This window comes from Lepus europaeus, chromosome 1 (genome assembly GCF_033115175.1).
Source record: "Lepus europaeus isolate LE1 chromosome 1, mLepTim1.pri, whole genome shotgun sequence".
In the NCBI taxonomy this organism is placed as follows: Eukaryota; Metazoa; Chordata; class Mammalia; order Lagomorpha; family Leporidae; genus Lepus; species Lepus europaeus.
The window spans coordinates 114202330-114220947 of NC_084827.1; the positions used below are offsets into that span (position 1 = coordinate 114202330).

The following is an 18618-nucleotide window of genomic DNA, read 5'->3' on the forward strand; positions in this document are numbered from 1 at the left end:
TGGGCTTCTCAGCCAGATTAGAATGCTTTATGGCTGATTCTGAGGTCAGAGTGCTATTTAGGGTGTTTGTTATTCTGTGAGTCTGCTATGTGATATATCTACGGAAAATGGCCACAATGGCCAGGCCAAAGCCAGAAGCTTGGAACCCCATCCAAGTCTCCCATGCGTGTAGCAGGGGCCCAAGCACTTGGGCCATCTTCTACTATTTTCCCAGGCACATTAGTAAAGAGCTGGATTGGAAGTGGAGCCACTGGGAATCAAACCAGTGCCTCATAGCAGGAGGCAGTTTAACCTGCTATGCCACAACACCAGCCCTCCAAAACATCTTTTAATGTAAATGAAAATGCATTAGTATATAAAAGTATAGGCTCTGGGTTCACGAAGCTTTTCTCTTTGAAAATTTACTGATCTTATAATAAACTATGAATAAATTTGCCCAAGTAGGATGAAACAAGAGTAATCCATATTCACATATAAACATATGAGTGTACTTCAAACAGTTCGCAGAAAATGGAATTAAAAGATAAATCTATTTTGGTGCAAAAAATTCAAAATCCATGAATTGATTTTTCATAATATGCATTTCATAATAGGCATTTCCATGAACTTTTTGAAGACCCCCCTCTTAAATATAGTAGAGATACAGTTGCATAGAATAAAATTTAATGTAAATGTGCCAAAGAAGAGAGGAAGGCACAAATTGACAAGATGTATATGAAATAAGTAAGTGGTCCAAACCATGTTATAACCAAGGGTCCATTAACTCAGCAGTCTTGTGGACCTGGAAAGTGAGGCATCCCAAGCCAAATTCTTTTGGCCAAGCAATTGATATTGGAATTGGAGTAGGGATAAGCCCTGCATATATTATGTAGTATAGCATACAGCAGGTGAAAAGCAGTGAAGGAGAGATTTTTGATTCCTGAGACTTGACGTGGGCACATGATCACTTCTGCATGCACTTGGAGGTGAAACAATTCTATTAACATATCTTTTAACACATACTGCATGTTCTCACTTTATGTGGAAACCGAAAAGTTAACCTCATGGAAGTAGAGGATAGAAGGGAGGTTACCAGAGCCTGGCACAGATGGAGAGAGGACAGCTCACAGGTACAGGGCTGCAGCAGACCCTGTTCTATGGCTGACAGTGACTGATTATGTATTTCAAAATAGCTAGTAGAGGCGATTTTGAATGCTAACAATACAAATAAAAGATTAATGTTTGAGGTGATAGGCAGGCCAGTTACCCTGATCTGGTCATTAAATGCAGTAAACATGTATCAAAAGATCCAAGTGTATCCCATTAATATATATATAATTAATTATGTGTTGATTTAAAACGATACATATATATGAATATTTGAATTAAACAAAAAAGTCAAAGCTATTGACTATACATTTAAGCTTTGAGGAATGGAAAAATAACTTGAGGAGGAAAACATCAGCTTGCTTACCCAGGGAATGAGCATAACTCAGTTCTTGTTCCAGCATGGGGCTGCTGGCACCCAGCTCTTTTCACTCTGGGTAGAAAACAAATCCCCAAGTTGCTACTGAGCCAAACTTTAAAGGCCAGTCAGGAAATGAGCAGCACTCCCGAATGGGAAAGCCTGGATCGGTGGTTTTTTTCCTAAAGTAAACAAAAGATCTGCAAAAGTATTTCCTTGCACTATTTGGCAAGAGAAAGAAGCACCTGGAGAGTGAGTTAGGAAGAGAAAGCATACAAGAAATGGGAGCAAAACACGGGTGGTTATAATGAAGCTTTGTGTCTCTAATCTCCAGAGCCCACGTGTCCTGTTAGGAAACAAAGCTGCAAATGAAGACAGGCTGGGTGATTAGCAATACATTCATGGAAAGGATACATAGAATAAATACTTTTCTGGTTCCTGCATTTCATCTGTCATTTGGATTAAAAAAAAAAAACAATCTTGAAAGACATCTTCTAGAAAGTCTAAGTGGAACATCCATATTAAAATAAATGAGGGCTGTAAAGGAAGAGGTATGAGCAATGAGAAAACCAATTATCCTTAGAGGCAGAAATTTCTTTCCTGCTTCAGTGCAGTCTGTGATGCTGGCAATTTCAGCCATTCTCTTTCAGGTGATTTTCGGTGCGAGTTCCACATGCTGCTTAGGGGGAGGCTGTCTCAGCTCACCTGTGGGAGCAGGGGACAATTAGAGGTGTATGCAGAGCTATCACATTCTCCATGCCAGGCATTCTGTTCGGCAGGACAGCCTCAGGAGGAAGACAGGTTCCTCTTGGGAGGCAGGAGGGGAGAGAAATGAGGTGGCAATTGCATGGTGTTACTTGCACTAAGTACATAGCATTAAAAAAATAAATAAACGAACCCACTCGGGCGATGGACTCCACAGTGTCTCCATTAATTTGAGGCAGTCACACAGTTTCAGCACTTTTTCCCAGTGCAAAAGCCTTAAAGGCCTGATGGGCGACTGCCCTTCCTAGTGTTTTTGGAAACCACCAAAAATTGAGATAGAAAGATTAACTGAGGGAAAAATAATTGATGCATTTTCTGGAAGAACTAGGAAGTGTCACAAAAAGGAGCAAGGGGTTGAAAACATGGCCAAAGAATTTTTCTTAAGCATTAACAAAATGCACAACTTCCTTGCACCAAATCTTATCAGCCCAAGATGGAGATTTGAGGCTTGGGGCTTTTTAGGAGGCAATCAATGGCTCATTTTATTTGGTAGGCAACACTGGATAGAAACGTTTCTTCCTGGGGCCCAGGCTCTATACTTAGGGCCTACCTGCTGGAGAAGATCAAAGATAAAGATGCAGATCACTGGGATGCCAAGGACACAGCTACCTGGACACTATTTGAAGTCAATGTGCTCCTAAAGTGTTAATGTTTTTTCCTCTTTATGTGATGTTAACATTATTCATTCACTTGCCTCTAGCTGTTCCTTACTAAAGGATAAGTGGTTGTGAAACCACAGGCACTGTAGAATCCAAAGCTGTTGTTCTGAACCCGGGGCCGAGTAGCGAGGCCTTTTTTTTTTTTTTTTTTTAAGGTTTTTGTTGTTGTTGTTGTTGTTATTTATTCAAAAGAGTTAGAGAGAGGGAGAAACAGAGATCATCCACCTGCTGGTTCACTCCCCAAATGGCCACAACAACAGGGGCTGGGCTGGGCCAAAGCCAGGAGCCGGGAGCCAGGAGCCATCTCCCACATGGGTGCAGGGGCCCAGTGACTAGGGCCATCCTCCACTGCTTTCACAGGAGCATTAGCAGGGAGCTGGACTGGAAGTAGAGCAGCCAGCGCCCATATGGGATGCCAGCATTGCAGGCTGTAGCTTTATTCACCACGCCACAGCACCGACCCCTGTAGCAAGGCTTTGCAGCTTGCCCCTGATGAGCTCCTGGGGCAGCTGAGGGTGGGCTTTCTTGGGCCATCTTAACGTTTTCACGGGCTCTGCCCATCTCACACCAACCTGACTTGCCAGGCTTGGGGCCGACATACTCCAAGGCCCTTTGAACCGCTGCTCAGGGGAGCTGAGGTTTGTGGCCTCCTGGGCCCTTCCTGCAGGTGCACTTGCTTTTTCAGTATGGTGCTATTTTTCTTGCTCTCTGTAGGCACTCACACGCAGAACTATTATTACTTGCTTGTTACTGCATGCTGCTGATTCATACTCATAGGAAAAAGTAATTTTGTCTTCAACACCTCTTCCTTGTCATTTAAGGCATATGTTAATGAAAGACAGATTTTGGCATCTACTTTCCTCTGTAGCTTGGAGGCCACAATGTAGATTCATTATAAATGAAGATACAACTGTTATTTTACTTCTATTTATATTTATAACTGCACCAAAGTCATCTTGCAGGTAGCTTTGTGCTTCTGAAATCCCAAACCATATTCCAAGAAATGCTCAGCATTTCATGCTTGAATTGGCATTAATGTGGCATTAATGTACATACAATGTTTTAAATAAAGATGTTTTCACTCGTATTTTATTATCGACAATTCCTGATTTTATATTCAGATAGAGCTGAATCCCCGTGAAGACATTTTAAGGGCTTTTTTCCTCCTTGCAGTACAGAGTGCTGTCTTTTCTTTAAGTGAGGAGTATGCAAGTGATGAGTGCTCTGCTAGGAGGCATGCCAAGTGCAAGGCTGAAGCCTGGCGGGAGGAGGGGCGGGAGCAGAACTAACATATGCAGAATGCTGAAAAGAACTGATTGAAAGCTTTTTGCTTTGTCATTCCTCTCAGTTCCTTTCCTTCTCTTCCTTCCCAATTTGTAACTGTGGACAAGTACACCCTTCTTATTTTACAGAATGACTGGATATAGAATGAGCCATGACCTTGAAGGCCATCGGACCCAAACTCACACCCACTGCACTTCTCCACTGGATTCAGAAGCGCTCCTTCTTCTTCAGAGCCTTTCTGAGAGGATCAATAAAAACTGTGGCAGGGTGGGTGTTCAGCCTAGAGGATAAGACTTCTCTTAGGGTTGCCTGCTGGAGTGCCTGGCTTTGGTCCCAATTCCAGTTTCCTACTAATAATGTACGTTCTGGGAGGGAGCAGGTGATGGCTCAAGTAATTGGGTCCCTGTTCTCTTTGTGGGAGACCCAGATGGGGTTCTGGGCTCCTGGCTTTGGACTGGTCCAGCCCTGGTTGTTACAGGCATTTGGGGAAGTGAACCAACAGATGAGAGATAGTAGCTCTGCTTCTAAACACAGACACAGACACACAAAGGGAGGGGGGAGTAAAGGTGCCTCTGCCATTTACTGTGATATCCTGGGCAAGTACCTATCATCTTAGAGCCACCATTCTCTTCTGCTAAATGGTTATAAAAAATATAACTCACAGGAGTTTCATGATGAAATGAAGTAAGGTGTGGAGTGTGTACAAAACTTAGCACTCAGAGCTAAATTAAGAGTAGCTAAGTGGTTCAAAAGGAACCAGAACCCCATGCTTCCTGTGTGACCAGGAGGCAAGACTTTTTCCACGACACGATACTGTCCCACAATGTCTCATGAAAACATCAAAAAAGTACCTGTTGATACTGTGTGTGCTGCCTTGTCGGCTGCAAATGCCGTTATTAATAACAATACTTCACATACATTCAGTGCTCTAGAATTTATAATGCGCTTTCACAAGTGGGGAAAATACCCTCGCCACCATGTAGTCTACTGATGACTGGTAGAGGCAGAAGGAGCACAGAGGCTTTGAAAGAGGTCTATTAGCGATGCAGATGTGAAGTTATCTGCACTTGTGAGGAGCATAATAAACATCAAAACCAATTAGCAGTAACAATACATGATACATTCAGGCTCAGAACCAGGATGATCTGGAAAACCACAGGAACACAGCACAGGACTTTTAGGCCAAGAATGTGACTTTGCTGAAGCTTAACAATCCAGATGGTTCCGGGTGGCTTTAAGTTTTGCCCCAGGAGGGCCTCTATTTGCATCTGGGTGAATTTTCCCATACAAACCAGAGTACAGCAAAGATTTAGAATTGCATACTGGCGGAAGCTGAGATGTGTTCACATTTGGGAGACAAAGTATATGGAACTGAGACAAGCAAAGTAAGCAAGTCCTCAGAGCAATGTTAACTAGGTGTTTTGCTTGGACAAAATGTGTCAAACTGAATGCAAAGCTTTTAATACTAGAAACTGTTACCTTGACTTTTTCACAACCTCCTGAAACGGTTCTTCTTGTGTGTGTGTGTGTGTGAATTTTTACATTTGGACAGTGCTCAAAAGTGAGTTTTTACAAGTGGAGAAAAATAGAGGATGCATTTGAAATACATTTGTTTCTGTATTGTAAGAAGATGAAGGAAGATACCTTGTTCTATTAGAAAGAAAATGGTCCTTTTGAAATTCAGCTCCCTCAGAAGATGAATTTTTAAATATCCAGCTCTGCCTAACTGACTGCTCCTGGCTTTACCGATGTGATGGTGGAATTGCAATTATTTTCAACCAATACCCAGGCAGGTACAATTGCAACACTCCCAGATTTCCTAATATCTGTAGGAGAAATTCCGACTAGGCCTTTGCCTTTTCTTTTTCTCCCCCAAATCCACCTTTCTGTCTAACCTGGAGGAGGAGGTGGACTCAGGCAGGCCAGGGGGGAGCCAGGCCGGAGAGCAGCAGGCATGGGCAGGAAGGGCCCAGCTGTGCAGCCACGTGGACTAGGAGGCCGGTGCTGGCCCCAGCCCAGAGGAGCTCAGTGTGTGTCTTACAGTCCAAATTTGGTTGATGTATTTTTGAAACTTCTAAAGGTTAGCTCACATGCTGTAATACATTATAGAAAGACATGAAGCTGAATTTTACTGTGCCAGTCAAGAGGCTGGCTTGAGTCTGCTATTTAGAACTAAGAGAGACAGTACAATTTACATGTGTGAGAATGTGAGAATAATTTTACCTTCTGTTGTTTTTAAAAACCACCTTGGGCCATGATTTTTAAATCGAGACACAAGAAGATCTGCTGGGGTTCCCATAGCAACATTAACTTATCTAAACTGCCCTTGTTGTATGTAATACTTTCATTACTAGTTTGACTTTTAAATGTTTTAAATGTATACTTTAATTATGAAATACAAGTGAGTTAGGCATCTCAGGAAAATTCTAACATTTACATTGACTGACATACATGTGTCAACAGAAAACTTGCTACCTGTATTTCTGAGCACTGACACCAAGGCAAACATTGCACAAAAACCTTTACATGGTCTTCCTCTTCCTTGCCACTCACACTGTTTTGAAGACAACTTCTCAATCTCTCCAAATATTCTATTTATAACCAACGGTGGATAGGATAAAACAAACCAACCGACCAACCTCGGATGGCTCCGGTTCGGAGACTGGAGGTGAACACACCTGCTATTTTAGGCTGTCAGCTCCTTCCACATCTTTCCTCTGTTATTCCTCACAATTAATGTCCCATACAACCCAGACTTGTCTTCTTGCCATCTTCTGAAGTTCAAGGATGAACTTCTCCCAGAAGCCTGACTCTTCCCCATTCTTTTTCACGCTGTGTGCTTCTCTCTCTCTCTCTCTCTCTCTCTGTCTCTGGAACTATTATGACTAATGCTAATGCCACCATATTATGTGCTGCGACTACACGTTTCTCATCCCTTTTTTTTTTTTTTTTTTTGACAGGCAGAGTTACAGAGAGACAGAGAAAGGTATTCCTTTTCCGTTGGTTCACCTCCCCAAATGGCCGCTACGGCCAGCGCACTGTGGCTGGTGCGCTGCACCGATCCGAAGCCAGGAGCCAGGTGCTTCCTCCTGGTCTCCCATGGGGTGCAGGGCCCAAGCACTTGGGCCATCCTCCTCTGCACTCCCAGGCCACAGCAGAGAGCTGGACTGGAAGAGGAGCAACTGGGACAGAATTCGGCGCCCCAACCGGGTCTAGAACCCGGGGTGTCAGCACCGCAGGCGGAGGATTAGCCAAGTGAGCCGTGGAGCCGGCCTCTCATCCCTATCTTTTAAAAATAAAATAGTGGCTTAATTAGTTTTTTTTTTTCAATTTTATTTATTTATTTGGGAGGGAGGAGAGAGGAAGAGACAGGGAGAGAGGGAAAGAGAACTCTTCGATCCACTAGTTCACTTCCCAGATTCCAAATGCCTCCAACAGCCAAGACCGGGCAAGTCTTAAGGCAGGAGACAGAACTCAGTCCGGATCTCCCACATAGGTGACATGGGCTCAACAACTTGTGCCATCACCTGCTGCCTCCTGGGGTGTGAATGGGCAGGAAAACAGAATGCGGAGCAGGGCTGGGACTCAAACCCAGGCACTGAGATACGTGATGCAGGCATGTCAAGGACTATCGTAACGGCTGCGTCAAATGCACCCATTCCCCCTCTGTTTTTTTTTTTTTATTTTTAGTTTTTTTTTTATTTTTTTAATTTTTTTATTTTTTTTATTTTTGACAGGCAGAGTGGACAGTGAGAGAGAGACAGAGAGAAAGGTCTTCCTTTTGCCGTTGGTTCACCCTCCAATGGCCGCCGCGGTAGCGCGCTGCGGCCGGCGCACCGCGCTGATCCGATGGCAGGAGCCAGGTGCTTCTCCTGGTCTCCCATGGGGTGCAGAGCCCAAGCACTTGGGCCATCCTCCACTGCACTCCCTGGCCACAGCAGAGAGCTGGCCTGGAAGAGGGGCAACCGGGACAGGATCGGTGCCCCGACCGGGACTAGAACCCGGTGTGCCGGCGCCGCAAGGCGGAGGATTAGCCTGTTGAGCCACGGCGCCGGCCTCCCCCTCTTTTTTGATAAGCGTATTTTGACTTTCCTGTGAGAAACTTCCTTCCAGTCTATATGTAAATTCTGGTTGGCAGCAGCAATTAAGCTGCTCTGCCCCAGTCTGTCAAGAGATGAACCCACGGCCCAAGCTGGATGGATTACATTCTTCCAGGAACTTGAATTTTAAGTGACTTCAAAGGAAAAACAGTTGGAATTGAGTCATTCCATGGTGATCTTTTCAAGAGTCCAACCTTTTGTTCTAGATTTCTGTGGCTCATAATCAAAGTCCACTAGCTGGTATGGTTCCCTCTTTGAGTATTGTTAGGAAAAGAGGGGCAGAATAGAGAGGAGGCACTATAGTAATCTACAGCCAGACCAAATTTATTCAGAGAAAATAAATTCGTAGAGGTGGGTGACCAACTGCTGGCATGCACATTGATGGAACACCTGGCAGAAGGCCCCGACCCAACCCCAGGGGCTGGGCCTTTTTATATTTTAGGAGGGCTAGGGATGGAGGTGTGGGTAGGGGGCAGCAAGCAGAGGTGAATTCCTGGAATTGGTCTTTCAGGTGGCCTTGCGGGGCCTTGGGAACCTGGGAAAGAATGTGGGGGTGGGGTATGAAGGCAATATGGTGTCAGAACCAATTGAGATTCAAGGGTAAGGAATAATGTTTATTATTATCCAACGTTTATCTATCTTTTGGGCAATGAGTGAGAATGGCTGAGGCTTATGTCTTTGTTCCATCAAGTATTTGTTCATATGATCTTAGGTCACGATTTAGAGGTTTGAAATAAGCACATTTTGCTCTGCAGCTAGACCCTGTTTATGCTTGCTGAAGACATGGCTGGGTCTTTATTGACTGTGTTATCTCATATGACTCAGCACAATGTAAGTAGTCAGAAAATATTGCATAATGAAGGAAAGACCAATCTCAGAAACTCAGTTTTAAAGAGGTGTAATTTGCAAGCTGACGTGTATTCTTTTTGAATCAAAAGGGTGAATAAATTGTTTAACTGCTACAAGAGTTTGCATGGTTGGGTATGACAGTTGCCTTAAAAAGAGCGTAGAGCAACTTGTATGTCCAAGAATAGCCTGAAAGTATGTGAGCAAGGGCCACACTTCCCCAATTTTAGGAAAGAAAGAGAAACTAAAATTGTATTGCAGACATCAGTCTCTGAATTTAAGAGGAAAAAAAAAGCTTAGCAGAAAACAGACAACATACAACATGACAAAAAGCACTGCACCTTGATTTTGGGCTTGTTGAAGCTTTCCCTGGAAACAAGGCATGCTGTGTCCACTATCACCTGGTAATGGGAGAACGTTGACTGCTTTGGAAATGGTTTACTAAGCCCAATGGATAAAGTAGATGATTTTTCCTCTTTTTTAATTTTTATTTTTTTTATTTATTTATTTTGACAGGCAGAGTGGATAGTGAGAGAGAGAGACAGGGAGGAAGGTCTTCCTTTTTGCCGTTGGTTCACCCTCCAATGGCCACTGTGGACGGCGCATCTTGCTGATCCGAAGCCAGGAGCCAGGTGCTTCTCCTGGTCTCCCTTGCGGGTGCAGGGCCCAAGCACTTGGGCCATCCTCCACTGCCTTCCCGGGCCATAGCAGAGAGCTGGCCTGGAAGAGGGGCAACCAGGATAGAGTCCGGCGCCCCAACCGGGACTAGAACCCAGTGTGCCGGCGCCGCAAGGCGGAGGATTAGCCTGTTAAGCCACGGCGCCGGCCGATTTTTCCTCTTCTAAAAAAAGATAATTTTTTCAAAATTACTTGACTTATGTTATTAATTTATTAATGTTTATAAAATTCAATAAACAAACAATGGTCACATGCAGTACACCCAAGCAAGTGATGGCTTATCAAGTGTTGAAAACAAAGAAGATGATATATACTTTGAAATATGTGCTTGAGATGCACAAAAGGGCTCACCCATGATAAAATAGCAGGGCATACAAATTCTTTTCTTCTGATTATCTTTTGAGAAAGGAAATATTTGCAGGGGTATTGGAATAGTGTAGTACTCTGGTCTTGTACCTTAACATTGAACTCGGTTCAGTCAGGAGGAAGGAGTGAAAACATGACTTTAGAGATATTTTGAGTCCAGAGCAATGGTTTCTGGAATTTTCCTTGAACCCACACTCGGTGCATTTTCACTTGTTTTTTCCTATTAACTTGTAAGCGACGATCAACCAGATTTTGCTTTTCATCTAACCCAGCCTTGTAGAACATACTGTGGACTTCCCCTATGAGACAAGAACAGCAGTTAAAGATATGACATGTGACTGGGCGGGGAGGGGAGGTACGCAGATGGCATGGCTGACCATCTAAACTTCACGCACACCAAGAAAGATCATTTAGGACAACTTGCTGAAGGAAACCTGTGTAACCAAGCAGGTTTCTTGTACTTCACAAAAAACATACTGAGTGTGCACAAGCTAACACAGTGGGCACAGACATCGACACAAAACTATTGGTTACAGCTTTCAGGATTTTGAAAGGTGCCTCCTCCTGAGTTCATGTTGGTTCTACGACTCAACATGGCACATAATAAAGGTACACATGAAAGACCTGGGAAATCCTTGGAAGTAGGATTTATTTGATACTGTCAGAAATGTTTTCTTAAAATGAGAAACTGATAAGAGATAAGTCATTTTCTGGGGCTTACATCATAAAATTTCCTCTATTGGCTGTGGCCTATCAGGCACATTTTTCATCTCTGGGCTAACAATATCTCCAAAATGGAACAGTCTGTACATCCATGGGGGTATGGGTATGAAACAAGGGATTCCTTCAAGCAGTTTTAACTAGGAAAAGATGAAAAGACACAAAGGCCATTTTCAAGCTTTTATGTGGAACAGTGACAGGCACCAAAGTATGAAGACATTCAATGTTTAATCAACGATTGAAGCTTCATTCTTACAGCTTTTCAGCTTCTCCTTACAAATACTAACCAGAGATTTTATAGCTCATTATTTCCTCCTGAAGATTAGCATACCTTTTGTAAAGAAATATGCTCTGGTACCATCTCCTCGAACATAGAAATTTTCAGATAAACAATGCCCTAAAGAAAAATAGTGAAAAGAGAACTTAGCATTCCTCAGAATAAATAAACAAAACAATAAAAACCAAAATAATTTGACATGAAACATTAACAAGGCATTCATTAAAACACATGAAAATAATCCCAAACTGAATATACTGTTACCCTTTTTAAAACGAAGCTGGGTCTTGTCATATCTTCCATAGTCCCGAAATAATAGCATTCCCCCAGGTTTCAGTAACTTGGACAGTCGGTTGACAACACTTTGCATCCTTTGAAAACAAAGGAAGACACGCTGTTTGTGGAAACTTGTTTTCTATGTAGATTTAACATTCTTTGAGGCAAAATGAGAAAATCTCAGTAAAGACAAAGAAATATAAACCATACATGTAAGGGCCACAAAAATAAAGATATTTTGTAAAGCAGGAAAAAAGGACATCAACTTGCTCTGTGACCAGATTCAAAAGACCCAGATTATCAACAATCCACCCAAATGGCTACGGTGGCAACTGCACAGAGTTTGATCGGTGAGGTCAAAGCCGAAGTGCAGAACCACAGGTGTTTCCTGATACTCACAGCAAAGTACAGGAGTTTTGAAGTAGACAGTAAAGATGTGGTTTTCTCCCTGCAGTATTAAAAAAATATGCCAGAGCCATCTCAAATTGTACAAACCTAAACAGGGACTCCATCTTTCCTCCAAAATCAGTTCATTCTCCCTCTCTTTTTAGCTCAAAGGTACCCTCATTCATTTTATGAAAGAGCAATTGTTTTTCTCTTCTTCCCAATATCTTCTCCACATGGTCACCAAATTCTGTCTCTCTTTTTTAAAATGACATCTTTGATCTTTTTTTTCCCTCTCTTGTTTCCCATAGGTACTCCCTCAGTGCAAACCCCTATTTCCTCAGACCTGGAAACAGAATCACTTTCCAGCATGCCCCAAGATTCTCCCAGTTGACTCTCCTGCACATTACCAATGAGTTCTGCTGCTAACACTATGACTCGCTCAAAAAAATTCCAGATTTTAATCCACAGGATAACATTTTCTAAAAAATTATTTCTTTTCACTTTATTTGAAAGGCAGAGAGACAGACAGAGATGTTCCATCTGCTAATTCACTCTTAAATGCCCACAACAGCCAGGGCTGGGCCAGGCTGAAGCCAGGAGCCTGGAACTCCATCCCAGATTCCCACATGGGTGGCAGGGACCCAACCACTTGGATTGTCATTTGCCACCTTCCAGGGTATGTATTAGCAGGGAGCTGGAATTGGAGGCTGGATCCTGGACTTGAGCCAGATACTCCCATATAGGATATGGGAATCCCAAGTGGCATCTTACCCACTGTGCCAAATACCTGCTTCCACAGAATCAAATTTTAATTTCTTTTTTTTTTAAAGATTTATTTATTTATTTGTAAGTCAGAGTTACACAGAGAGAGGAGAGGCAGAGAGAGAGAGAGAGAGAGAGAGAGAGAGAGAGAGAAAGAGAGAGAGGCCTTCCATCTGATGGTTCACTTCCCAGATGGCCGCAACGGCCGGAGCTGTGCGATTCTGAAGCCAGGAGCCAGGAGCTTCCTCTGGATCTCCCACATGGGTGCAGGGACCCAAGGTCTTGGGCCATCTTCTACTGCTTTCCCAGGCCTTAGCAGAGAGCTGGATCAGAACTGGAGCAGCCGGGACTCGAACTAGTGCCCATATGGGATGCCAGCACTTCAGGCCAAGGCGTTAACCTGCTGCGCCACAGTGCTGGCCCCCAAATTTTAAATTTCTTAGTTGAGCTCTTACAAGCTCCTACTCACAACCCCCAATTTATCTTTCCAACATCTTTCCACTATTTCCCAATCTGAGACACCTCCTTTACCAAAATTGTATGCTTGGCTCTGAACAGCCTAAGCCTTTGCTCACAAAGAAATTTCCCCTCTAAGAATTCGCTTTTCTTTCCCTTCTGCTTATTTAAATTTTATTCACACTCCAAGTCACTGCTCAAAACTGGGAAGTCTTTGCTTTCTTGCCTTCACTATTCTACTTCTCTGGCTTCCCATCAAATATGACTCCTTATAACTGATCGTGATATAGTGTTTTTGTTTAAGTGTTCATGTCTATATGTGATTATTATGGGCTAGGGATGGCAAAGATTTAGGAATGTAGTATTGACATTGAATGACTGGCACTGGATGCCTACTGAGCTCTGTCAAGAAGGACTCGGGGAGCTTACACAGAAGGACAATCAGAATACAAAATCGACTACTAATTTCTGCCATGAGTAGAGAATGGTAAGTGACACTCTCTGGGCTAAGTCCTTGCTACCTCTGCTTTCTCCAAGCTACTTAAAGCTAATGAGGTTTTCTTATTTTAAAAATGAGGAGCTTGTATCAGATAATCTGTAAATTCCTTCCCATTAAAATACTGCTCAATGGAACAGTGGGGTGAAAACCAGATTATGTCATGCTGTGAAGGAAGTCAATAGTGAGAAAATGAAAGCAACTATGAAAACAAGAGAAAAATACAAGAGAGGGAGATGGTATGGTTAGGTGAAGAGCTCTTTTGAAAAACTGGAACATAAGTACAGGGAAGGAAAAAAGGAAAGTTTTTTTTTTTATTATTATTATTACAGGTTATTTTCATATTGTGCTTATACCCTGAGGCTTTAGCAATGAATGAAAGCCAATATCTAAACCTTAAAATACTCATTTTCAGGATAGATACTTTATGTACTAAGCAAAAATCTCCTTCTGTAATTATTAGTAAAACAAGAATGAAACTAAAATGTAGGAAAATAAAGAATCAGATTCTTCAAAATGTAGTCACGTCCTTCTGCAAACCCTTTCCTCCCAGCTCTCCTGTCGGGCTGAAGACAGAGGTGTGCAGGGGGTGCTGCTCCTCCTGTCCATCCCATCCTGGTTAGCAACATAACTGTAAGCCAGTTCCTGCAAACTGTGTCCTGGGGTCGGCTCAGGAGGGGATGAAGAGACAGGAAGGGAGAAAGTCCCTTTCTTTTCTCTGTCCTTTTTGGGTGGACTGCTGTCTTCACCTGTTTCTATACAGAGCAGAAGAAGGACAAGAAGAGATAATGAAGGAATATTTACAGTCTGACTGGCCTATGCTTAGGTTCATAGTCAATATCTTTTACTTTCTTTTATTTCTGTGAAAAAGAAGACGGCAATTCTTTTGTGGCCTCCTATAATTAATTCCTACTGAAGCAGGAACCCCCAGACTCAGCATCTAACTGAACTGCTTCCTGTTTATTTGTGCCTGGATTTTCCAGGCTGCGAAAAAGCTACTTTTCTAGAACTTTCCTGGAGTTGAATGCACTTAAATGCATTCTTTAAGTGACCTTAAAGACACTGCTTTGCCTTTCTACTTACTATCAGCTCCCTTCTATTCACTCACTTTATTTAAAAAAAAAAAAAAGATTTATTTATTTGAAAAGCAGAGTGACAGAGAAAAGGGAAAGACAGTGAGAGAAAGATATTCCATCTGCTGGTTTACTTTCCAAATGCTCTCAATAGCTGGGGCTGGGCCAGGTCAAGTCAGGAGCCAGGAACTCCATCTGGGTCTCCCACATGGGTGGATGAAACCCAAGAACTTGGGCCATCATCTCCTGCCTATCAGGATGCACATTAGCAGGAAACCAGATTGCAAGCAGAACTATACTTGATCCCAAGCACTCTGATATGGGATGTGGGCAACCCCAAGCAGCAGTTTAACCTGCTGTACCACAACACCTGCCCTAGATTTAAATAACTTCCAGGTTGGTAAAAAGTGGCTACTAATGTGACACATCTGAATTTATTTTATAATAAATAGAGTGAAATACTGTAGCATAAATCAGTCTTTCTAAGACATCTGCTTCCCCTTCTCTTTAACATTCAATCCAAATCATGAGAACATACATTATCTAAACTAATTTCAAATAGTCTTTTTGTGGTCTTATTTAGAATTTAAACATTTCCTGTTATGAATGTCAAATAGGAAATCTTGTTCTCTCTCCATCCACCCACTTACTCCATCCTTTTAACTATTCATATAAGGAAACAAAATACATTAGATGACATCTTTCTACTAGTACCTGAACAATGCCAATAGTCTAAATAGATCAGGAGAAAGAAATAGCTATAGAAACTGGGAGGAGAGAGCAGACATTTAGCTTAGTGATTAAAACACCCACATCCCACATGGGAGGTTCGATTCCTGCTTCTAGCTCCCCCGTCAAGCTTTCCATTAGGGCACACCCCAAAGACAGTGGTAATGGCTCAAGTACTTGGGTTCCTGCCACCCACATGGGAGACCTGGATTGTGTTCTCAGCTCCTGGCTTTAGCTCCAGCCCAGTCCCAGCCACTGCAGGCATTTGGGCAGTGAACCAGCAGGTGGGAGCTTTCTTTTTCTTTCTCTGCCTCTCAAGTAGATAACTTTTAAAAGAGAAAGAGAAACTGGAAAGAAAAAGTAGCTTCATGGGACTTGACATATCTAACCAGGTGCAAATGTATTTTTCTTTTGGATTTATTAAAAAATCTAATTTGTTCTTCCATGAGTTATCAAAGTGCTCATTCTGAATAGGAAGTTAAAGGACTGTGAAGGGTCCTAATGACTTCATAATTGCAAAGAGAGAAGCCCGTGTTAATTCAAATTTCTGTGGGAAAGAACTATACTCATCAAACAAAATATGGTTGAGGGGGCCGGTGCTGTGGTGTAGAGAGTAAAGCCTCGGCCTGCAGTGCCGGCATCCCATATGGGTGACGGTTCGAGTCCCGGCTGCTCCACTTCTGATCCAACCTTTTGCTATGGCCTGGGAAGGCAGTAGAAGATGGCCCAAGTCCTTGGGCCTCTGCACTCTCGTGGAAGACCCAGAAGAAGCTCCTGACTTCTGGCTTCAAGTGGGCACAGCTCCAGCCACTGAAGCCAATCAGCGGATGGAAGACTCTCTGTCTCTGTCTCTGTCTCTCTCTCTGTAACTCTGACTTTCATATAAATAAATAAATCTTAAAAAAAAATGTGGTTGAGGCCAAGTCTGTTTCTCCTACCAGGGGATTGTGAAAGCTCAAACTTACGGAGCCTTATGAAAGCTTTCCACACATGTGCTTTCATACACATAGGGGATCATCACCTTTTCTTTTTTTAAATAAAGATTTATTTATTTGAAAGACAGAATTAGAAAGAGAGGTAGAGACAGAGAAAGAGGTCTTCCATCCGCTGGTTCATTCCCCAGATGGCCGCAACGGCCAGAGTTGCGCTGATCTGAAGCCAGGAGCTTCTTCCTGGACTTGGAAGGACTTGGGCCTTCTTGTACTACTTTCTCAGGCCATGGCAGAGAGCTGGATTGGAAGAGGAGCCGCTGGGACTAGAACCGGTGCCCATATGGGATGCTGGTGCTTCAGGCCAGAGCTTTAACCCGCTGCACCACAGCGCTGGCCCTTTCGTCAGATTTTCAAGAAAGGTGATCATTAATGTTGTAGTATCTCTTTATGTTTCCTCTCTGGAACAAAGTTACTTTATAGTATTAAGTGCATATGCAAACTTAAAAAGTTATGTCATAAATATTTAAATGATGGAACTTGGCCAGTCTTAGATCATAAAGGTCCAAGGATAATCTGTCAAATCTCACTAATACTGGAGCCAGCATTATGGCACAGCAGGTTAAACTGCCGCCTGGAATGGCAACATTCCATATGAATGCTGGTTCAAGTCCTAGCTATCCTACTTCTGACTCAGCTCCTGCTAATGTGCCTGGGAAAGCAGTGGAAGATGGGCCAAGTACTTGGGCCCTGCCATGCACACGGAGACCTGGATGGAGTTCCAGGCTCCTGGTTTCAGCCTGGCCCAGCCTTTGCCCTTGCGCCCATTTAGGGAGTGAACCAGTGGATGGAAGATCTCTCTCTGTCACTCCCTCTGTTTCAGTAACTCTGTCTTTCAAATGACATAAAACCTTAAAAGAAAAAAATCTCAGTAACACCTAATTCCTTAGTGGGTTTCTTTAAAACAAATTTTTATTCTTAAAAATCAATATTAATTTATGTGTTTGAGAAGCACAGAGAGAAAGAGATTGAGAGAGATAAGAGACAGAGAGCTTCAATCTGCTGGTTCATTCCCCAAATGCCTGGGGTAGTTGAAACTGGGCCAGGGCAGCAGCTGGGAGCTGGGCACTCAATCTAGATCTCCTTATGTGAGTGACAGGAATCCAATTACTTGAGCCATCACCATGGCCTCCCAAGGTCTGCATGAGCAGGAAGGTGAAGTCAGGAGCCAGAGTTGGGTATCAAACCCAGGTTCTCAGGTGTGGGACATGGGCGTTCTAATCAGTGTCTTAACCACTAGGCTAAACATCTGCCTCCAAAACAAATGTTTAAGAGCTCATCAACAGACTTGTGTGAAGCCAATGGATCTTCAGCCCGCCTCTTCATGAACATTCCGGAAGATGCTACATCAAAGATGTTTGTTGCTGATCACCAAGTACAATTTCGCTCTTGGGAGTCTATTAGGCTGTTCTGAATTTGTAATCTCCTTGATGCACTGTCACTTTTAATAGGTATGTGTCTTGCCAGAAGATGCGCACTTCACTCTGACAGTGACAGAAAGCTCACTAATGAAGTAGTCTGACCAGTTTCTTTCTAAAGGTCTGAAGAAAGGAAGAGCTGCATTTAAAAGGCTGCATATTATACATAATGTAGTTCACTAAATAATAAATTCAGGAATTGTCATTTTCGCTTTGATAGGTCTGAAAACCACTCCTGAGAAAGGAGCTCTACATGCCGGCTGTGCCCCTTTGTCTTCATTTACCTGTCAGGATGAATAGAAGAGAGCACAAAGATGAGGAGAATGGCATCCAGGACCCCATCCGGGAAGGGGTAAGGTGAGCTCTCGTCACACACGTCGTGAACAAAGGCGCAGCACTGGGCAGCTCTGTAGGACGAGTGCGACTGTCACGACAAAGGCGTGAAGAGCAAAGTGAGGGGTGAGCACACTCCGGGGATTTCCTTTTTTTTTTTTTTTTTTTTCTTTCCCACCCTTCTTCCTCCTCCCTCTCACATTCCCACTCTTAATTTTTACCAAGATCGATTTTGAGCTTACTTACTGATCATATAGTTAACCCTACATTAAGTTCAATAAATAGTATGAAGGAAAAAAAAACCACTTTTCCTCAACAGAAGAGACAAGGGCTGTAAACAATCATCAAATCTCAAAATGTCCATTTTGCTCCAATGTCTTAAGTTTTAAGTACTCTATTAGTTACCAGGAAAACATATGATATGATATTTGTCTTTTGGGGACTGGATTATTTCTCTAAGTTTAGTGGTTTCCAGTTGCATCCATCTTGTTGCAAAACACAGATTTCTTTTTTTTTTTTTTTTTAACAGCTGAGTAGTACTCCATAGTACTAGTTGTTGG

The 18618-nt window shown here is 42.9% G+C and overlaps 1 protein-coding gene across 1 annotated transcript in view; it reads right to left on the minus strand.

The window, feature by feature from the left end:
- Positions 1 to 9599: 9599 nt before the first annotated feature.
- The window catches only part of METTL8 (methyltransferase 8, tRNA N3-cytidine), a 122610-nt gene continuing 113591 nt past the window's right edge, over positions 9600 to 18618 (minus strand). Inside the window, exons 8-11 of the mRNA XM_062200370.1 lie at positions 18010 to 18149; positions 11404 to 11510; positions 11194 to 11259; positions 9600 to 10441 (exon numbers count right to left, since the gene is read on the minus strand). Coding sequence (XP_062056354.1) covers positions 10251 to 10441; positions 11194 to 11259; positions 11404 to 11510; positions 18010 to 18149 — 504 coding nt within the window. The 3' untranslated portion in view covers positions 9600 to 10250. The remainder of the gene's footprint in view (positions 10442 to 11193; positions 11260 to 11403; positions 11511 to 18009; positions 18150 to 18618) is intronic.